A 6,957-nucleotide genomic window follows, 5' to 3' on the forward strand; every position below is an offset into this window, starting at 1 on the left:
AAATAAAGTAGTATAAATTTCTTATAATAGAGGGATAGGTTTCATGATTTCCTCTTGATCAGCTTGTCACTTTGACTAAAATTTCACGCATTTATCTCGGCATATAGTTAAAATTTCCTTTTAACCCATGCTCTCAATTTTTAGAAATTGTGTTTCTTCTCAATATTCCAATTCAAATTTCTTTTATAAAAATAACAATATTTTGTAAGTCATGAGTGATGCTTTCATTTGACTGCTGATTTATAAGTAAATGCAAATTAATTAAAGAACACTATTTTTTTTATTGTTATTCCTAATCCTACAATGAAATTTAAGAAAATGAGATTTTATTAGTTGAGTGATAAAATAAAAAAAATAAGAAAGTGAATACCATAAAAGAAAATAGCTAATTTATTTTGGAAAGTTGCAACAAAAATATGAACACTTACCTTGAAAATGCTATATAAACCAAAATTTGGCAAACATGCAAATACCCGTTTAATTATACCATCATATATTCGATAAAATAAAATCACTCAAAGGTTAATTAAACTCCAATAAATTCAAAAGTAAAAGAACAAAAGAATCATCCAAAATTTCCAAGACAACATGATATATATCGAAAAGAGTAGAATGCCCATATTCTGTCTACTTGAGAAAAATTATTGTAAAAGTTCCAAATAAATTCCTGAGACCAAGCATGTGAAGAAATTATTATCCCCTGGAGTTTCAATGAATTTATTTCCCTTTTTTGAGCCTTAATTTAAACCAATAATAAATGGAAAATAAATGTGGCGGTGGGCCATAGCTTACAATATACAGTCATATTCAAATAACCAATAATCAATTTTAAATCTGACTGCGTGTTTTTGTTTTGCGACACTCTCTTTGTTTATTACTCTTTTTCACTTTTAATATTTTTCAAATCTCTCTCTCTCTCTGCAAGATCGAAATTCAAAATCCATATCCACTTCTCATTTAACGTTCCCAGATCTTTACCTCTGCTCTCTTCCTGTACTCGTAATTTAATGCTGCAGTTTCTGACAACAAAGATTCAAACTTTTTACCAAGACTTGTTCACACTAGTGATGTGAGAATTTAGGATATGAGCTTTGCAGGTTTGTTTCTGCAACTTCTTCTATTTGTTTGAAATAATGAAAAATTGAGGCTTTCTCTGTTGAATGTTGCTATGTTTTATGTTCATGGATGGATCATGGAATTGAATGAGATCGGATCCTTTGTTTTCTTGCGCGTCTAATGTGTGTTTGTAGGAAGTGAGGTCTCCATCTTTTTCTTGAATTCTGGGTTTGTGTGTGCGCTAATGGTTTTGCCATTGAAATTGGGGATTTTTGAAAATGGCGTCTCGGCTTGATTTTTGTAGGGTGATTCGCATAGCATATTGTTATCACCTTCATGAATACTTAGAGGAGCAAAATGAACACGAATTTGTGATAATCTCCGCAAATTTGATTTGTGAAGGGTTTTGATCTTAATTTGGGGTCTATTTTTGTTAGCTTAGCTATCACTGGAGTTATAATGATTTAATTGGTTTCTTTTCAATTTTTGATCACTTCACATTCCTAAGGGAGTAAAGATTGGAATTCACTCTAGCAGATGGGTGTCACTTGATTTATCTAGTGGCTATCTAGAGAATTTCACGTTCGAGTAAAGAACTAAAATGGAGGTTGAGAAGCGAGGAAAGGGAGGCTTTCTTCAGTTGTTTGATTGGAATGGTAAATCTCGGAAGAAGCTCTTCACTAGCAAACCTGATCTACCTGGTATTCTTCTTCTTCTTACTGTAACAGTCATATACGTTTTATTGTGGTTTTGACTGTTTCGGTGCTTGAACGTTGTTTTTGGTATTGTATGCAGAGAGTTCCAACCATGGAAAAGATAATTGCCATGGTTCAGTCATTGCACGGCGTCAGCTGGTAAATCTCTTGAATTTTCTCCACTCAAAGTGGGCTCAAAGTAACTGTGTAAGGTTTTGGTACTGACTTAATTATTTTTGTTGTGTGCTTGTATGAAGGTGCTTAATCAAGGCTTCCCTCTTAATGCCACTTGTGAGAATGATTATCCTTATGCTTCTTCAGCCAGTGGCGACTCAGAACAGGGAACAAAAGCACCTGGGGTTGTCGCACGTCTTATGGGACTGGATTCCTTGCCAACTTCAAATGTTAATGAACCTTGTTCTAATCCGCTTTCTGACTCCTACTCATTCAGAGATTCTAGTTACTTAATGGCTGCTCATGCATTTCATGGTGAACATGATATCGTAATCTTTGAGAGTGTGCGGAATAAATTGGATGGATATAGTCGGAATCCTTTAGACCTGAGGTTGCAGAAGGTACAGAATCGACATATAGAGAGGTTTCAAAGAGAGGTATTGCCTCCCAAATCCGCTAAGCCCATGCCTGTTACTCATAACCGGATCATGTCTCCTATCAAAAGTCCTGGATTCATTCCACCTAAAAATGCGGCTTACATAATTGAGGCTGCTTCTAAGATAATTGACCAGAGTCCAAGGTCAATCACTAAAGGCAATTTTTCGTCACTTGGATTGCCTTCTGGTCCGTTTAGAGTTCGGGATTTGAGGGAGAAACTCGAGTCTGCTCCGCGATCATCTCAAGCAGCTAATGCATCCCAAAAGGTGAAAGAGGATAATTCAAAAAATATCAAGAAACAACTTAATGCCCGGGGTAAAGGCCGATTAGAAGACAATTATCAGTATAAGGGATCTGAAGAATCCAAGAGGGCTAGTTCTCAAAGATCAAAGAGTAATGAAAAACTAGTTTCTCTTGCAGTTCAGACAAAACCCAGCATCCAGAAAAGAGATGGGTCAACTTCTTCTGGTAGCAGAAGTACTGAGAAGCAAAAAGAACACAATGGATGTGTAACTAGGGATCTTACACATGCACAAAAAAAAGTGGAAAAGCAAGGTTCATCAAGAAAGCCTTCTGAGGCGCTCAGGTTGAATAATCAGAAGCAAAATCGTGCCTCAGGCAAAGATGAAGAAAAGTTTGAATCTTCTTGTTCCAAGCCTAAGGAGAGACAAGAATCAAACTTGTCCTCCAGTTACATTAATGGGCGTACTACAAATAGGACTGTCAATAAAATTGTTTTCAATACCTTGACGACATCAAGAAAGACAAATTTTGTGGCTGCTGATCCTGGAAAAGATGCTTCTTCAGTCAGAGCAAAGACAGCTTCAAAGAAAAGATTACCTATCAACAGGAATGTTCAGTCTAGTGGAGGTGTTGCTTTAAAAGCTATGGCCATTAAAGATGAAAAATCCATAAAATGTAATGTTTCCTTTGAAGGTGATTCCAAGTGGGATGGAATTGACAGGAAAAGTAGTTTTGATGTCGTGTCATTCACATTCACATCTCCAATCAAGAAGTCCGTTGGATCTAATTCAAGTGCTGCAATCTTGGAAGAAACTAGCTTGCCTTCTCCTAGTTACGATCCTTGTGTACGCGAATCTGATTTAAGAACTACTGCAACATCCTCTTCAGGTTTCAATGTTATAGGTGGAGATGCTTTAAGTGTACTTCTGGAGGAAAAACTTAAAGAATTGACTTCTAGGGTTGAGTTTTCGCAGAAAGACGTGTCAGGGTCATCTTCTTTGTCCGTTAATAACTACGGAAACATGGGACCTGCAGTTAACTTGGTGGACCGAGAAGCCCAGGATGCATCGGATTGTACTTCTGTTGACAAACCTTGGCTCCAAGCTGAGCAAGGCAGCAAGGTACTGCACCTTCCTTTGGTATCTTCTTTGCTAGTTTATACTATATCAATAACCTATGTCCTTGTAAACTGTGTTTTCTTTGTCTGTTCTGGTAGCATCATACTGTAAAGAAATGAAAATTAGATAACTAATATTTGGACATGAACTTCAGTTGAAAATTTATGGGAGAGTTCAATATATGGAGAATCAGTATTCTGAGTTCAAAGGAAGTTGATTCCTGAGAAGTGATGGGATGCTTCTCTGTAGTTACAGATTTCATCCTTCTGAGACGTTCCTCTCTAATTATTGATTTAATCTTCTTTTTTCTCCTGGCAATTCCGCAACATCTTTTTACCTGCCAATTTCTTGCAATAGATAATCTTTAAATGTAATTACTCAGGTCTTTAATCAAGCTCTTTCCTGCTGCTTTATGTTTAGCAAAGGTGTGATGATTGACTAACCCCTTTCCATGAAAGCATTAGATATGACTACCATAGATATCTGACTGGCCTTCAATTTCAACTACAAAGACATCTAACTAGAGAACAATGTCATTAGTGAAATTTTCTCTATTCACTTTGCCAGGAACACTGTTTCATATTGTTGCATGCTGTTTAATTCTAGTGTTATAACTCAAGGAAAATTGACAGCAAAGGTTGTTCCCTAGATCTCGTGTAGTCAGCTATCTTCTACTATGCAAGTGTGCATTGATTGTCAAACGAAAAGGAAATCATAATGTATACCTTTTGGCCAATTTTTTATGTCATTCTTTCTAATACATGGTGTTGGGGCATGGAAAGATTATATGGAGTGAAATAAATTAAACCATAAGCTTGAAATCTGTAACACATGGATTAGAATAATCTCAGAAATGGCCCAACTTGAGGCTTTCTGTGGTCAAGTGGAAATGGTGAGAGTATGTTGGGATGAAAAAGTAGTACTACCTCCGTATTTGAAAAATAGAAACATTTGAAATGGCACGGGTTTTAATGCACAATTGGTAAAGTAAGAGAGATGGAAAGAAAAATGGGTAAAGTAAGAGAGAGGAAGAGAAAGTAATTGAAGTAGTGTTAATGGATTGTGGGGTCCACTTCCTAAAATAGAAAGTTGAAAGTTTCTATTTTTAAGGAACGAACCAAAATGGAAATAGTTTCTATTTTTAAGAGACAGAGGTAGTATCATCTGAAATTAGTGAATATATCGTGCTATAATGGGCTGTGCAGGTTTCTTCTCCTGTATTTTTCTTTACTAGTAATTTGACACCTTAATTTCTGTAATTTTAATTTAGGGACTAGAATACTTTGAAGGAGCTGGTGATAGTAAAAACTTCCAGAGACACTTGTACTTGCAAGGGTCCAATTCACTCTCAAGTCAGCCTTCTCTGTCAGGAGCTAGTTGTGACTCATTTGATGTTGGCAGAAGCTCAAGTGATAAAGGTATGATACCAAATCCTGTTTGTATATCCTTTTGATTAACTTGGTTCTCATGAAGAATAAGATGTGCAAACTTATTGCATGGATCAAATTTCAGAATATGATCTGGGTTTAACCTTGTTCTGGGAGTTTTAAGATTTTGACTTAGCGAAAGGGTTTATCTATACCCCTTGTTTTTATCATATTTGAATCAAATAGATTCTCGTATGATTTAGGTCAAATGTAGTGCTTATCGCTTGCCTTTTGTGAAGGAATTAATTGGAGATCTACTAGGAAGCCTCACATAGCTGAGGTTGATCCAGAGATATCGGATACAGCCTCCTCACTGTCTGTTTGGTCTATGTCCGAAACTGTTTCTTCCAGCTTACATGTGGTAGAATCGAAAGATTCTTCAAACTGGGAATTAAAATACATCGAAGATATTCTCAGCCATGCAGAATTGTCGCTGGAGGAGTTCTCTCTGGGACAAGCTCACAAAATCATAGCTCCCGACCTCTTCATGCAGCTGGAAAATCAAACAATGGAGTCGTACAAAGGCATGGAAGAAAATGCGGTAGAACGCAAGGTATTGTTTGACTGTGTGTGTGAATGCCTGGAACAGAGATGCGGACGGATTCTTGATGGAGGCCCGGAGTTCTGGGGCAAGCAGGTGGCTGTGTTACATAGAAGGCAATGGCTGGCCGATGATTTGTACAGAGAGATATGGAGGTGGACAAACTCGGAGGAGCTGATGGTGGATGAGCTTGTGGACAAAGATATGAGCTCGAAGAACGGGAAATGGGTGGACTTTGAAGTTGAGGCATTTGAAGAAGGTGTAGAAATAGGAAATAGGATACTAACTTGTTTAGTAGATGAATTGATTGATGATTTCTTGTTGTAATTGCTGCCGATTTCATGATTCTTTCTAGCTTTTTTGTTTGTGTCGAGAATCATGCAAAAAATCACTGTAAGCCTAACTCGAGAAACTTGAAAAAATCCGTTTATACTAAAGTGGTTATTTATGATTCTTTTGCTTGATTTTCATTGTATTTGATGAAACTTACAATACGAGTTGATAGTGTTTCATCATCTCTAAATTTCAAAGAATGTCAAGTGTGGAAGTAATTTATTGCTAAATTAAGTGTTGAAACTATATTGCACGTGACTCTAAAGGTTGGCACCTAAATTGCAAATAATCTTAAAATAAATAGTGCGTTGATGTAAAAATGAGTGTAGGTTTGAGGAGCGCTGACAATTAATAATATTAATCCTTGTTTTAATAGAAGGCTGTCAATGGTTAAAGAAAGCAAATAGTAGTATAGTACTATGGTTTACTTTTAGTAAACCAATGATTAAATAATTATGAATAAGTACTGCCTCCATTGCCTTCTATTGTACTCGCATCCCAATAGCCAGAATCCTATGTTTGATGTATCCTGTCTTAAAAAATCGATTGGTGCTAAAAAAAAGGATTGATGTGCATTACCACTCTATAATGTAACTACTTTCAAAGCTGAAAAAACAATTATAACTGTTTTGAAATCATATGAATGAACTCTGTGTCAACATTTGATATATATAAAATTTATTTACACGGTAATTATGGAGGTTGACACTTCCCTGAAGAATTTGCAAAGGAAGTAGATTAAATAAATTTATTTAATCCTTTTAAAGGAAAATTTTAAAAAAAGATTAATAAATAACAAAAATATGAATGTGGATGTGGTGCAGGCAGGAGATGGGGTATAATCCCCTATAATAAATTATTTACTCAAAGTCAATATGTCCATCTGCTCTTCGTCTTTTCACGCCAAATATTGGATAATATAATTAATACTA

General features: G+C 36.0%; 1 protein-coding gene across 2 annotated transcripts; it reads left to right on the forward strand.

Moving 5' to 3' along the window:
* The first annotated feature begins 864 nt into the window (after positions 1-864).
* On the forward strand, positions 865-6,156 carry LOC125185122 (uncharacterized). 2 transcript variants are annotated; one of them, XM_048081614.2, is made up of 6 exons: positions 865-1,097; positions 1,565-1,757; positions 1,852-1,910; positions 2,009-3,727; positions 4,995-5,142; positions 5,391-6,156. In XM_048081614.2, exons 2-6 carry the CDS (start codon positions 1,658-1,660, stop codon positions 6,017-6,019), a joined length of 2,655 nt encoding a protein of 884 aa, XP_047937571.1. In that variant the 5' UTR covers positions 865-1,097; positions 1,565-1,657; the 3' UTR covers positions 6,020-6,156. The 2 variants fall into 2 exon arrangements, with proteins under 2 accessions (XP_047937571.1, XP_047937572.1); XM_048081615.2 differs by having other exon boundaries at positions 1,594-1,757.
* Positions 6,157-6,957: the final 801 nt, after the last annotated feature.

The sequence above is a fragment of the Salvia hispanica genome, chromosome 1, assembly GCF_029641045.1.
Source record: "Salvia hispanica isolate PSC_SH4W2 chromosome 1, Shi_PSC_v1, whole genome shotgun sequence".
Lineage (NCBI taxonomy): Eukaryota > Viridiplantae > Streptophyta > Magnoliopsida > Lamiales > Lamiaceae > Salvia > Salvia hispanica.

Coding starts and splice junctions, on each gene's coding strand:
- LOC125185122 (XM_048081614.2), top strand. CDS start 1,658: ATGGAGGTTGAGAAGCGAGGAAAGGGAGGCTTTCTTCAGTTGTTTGAT. Junction 1,758..1,851: donor TAGCAAACCTGATCTACCTG/GTATTCTTCTTC, acceptor TATTGTATGCAG/AGAGTTCCAACCATGGAAAA. Junction 5,143..5,390: donor CAGAAGCTCAAGTGATAAAG/GTATGATACCAA, acceptor CCTTTTGTGAAG/GAATTAATTGGAGATCTACT.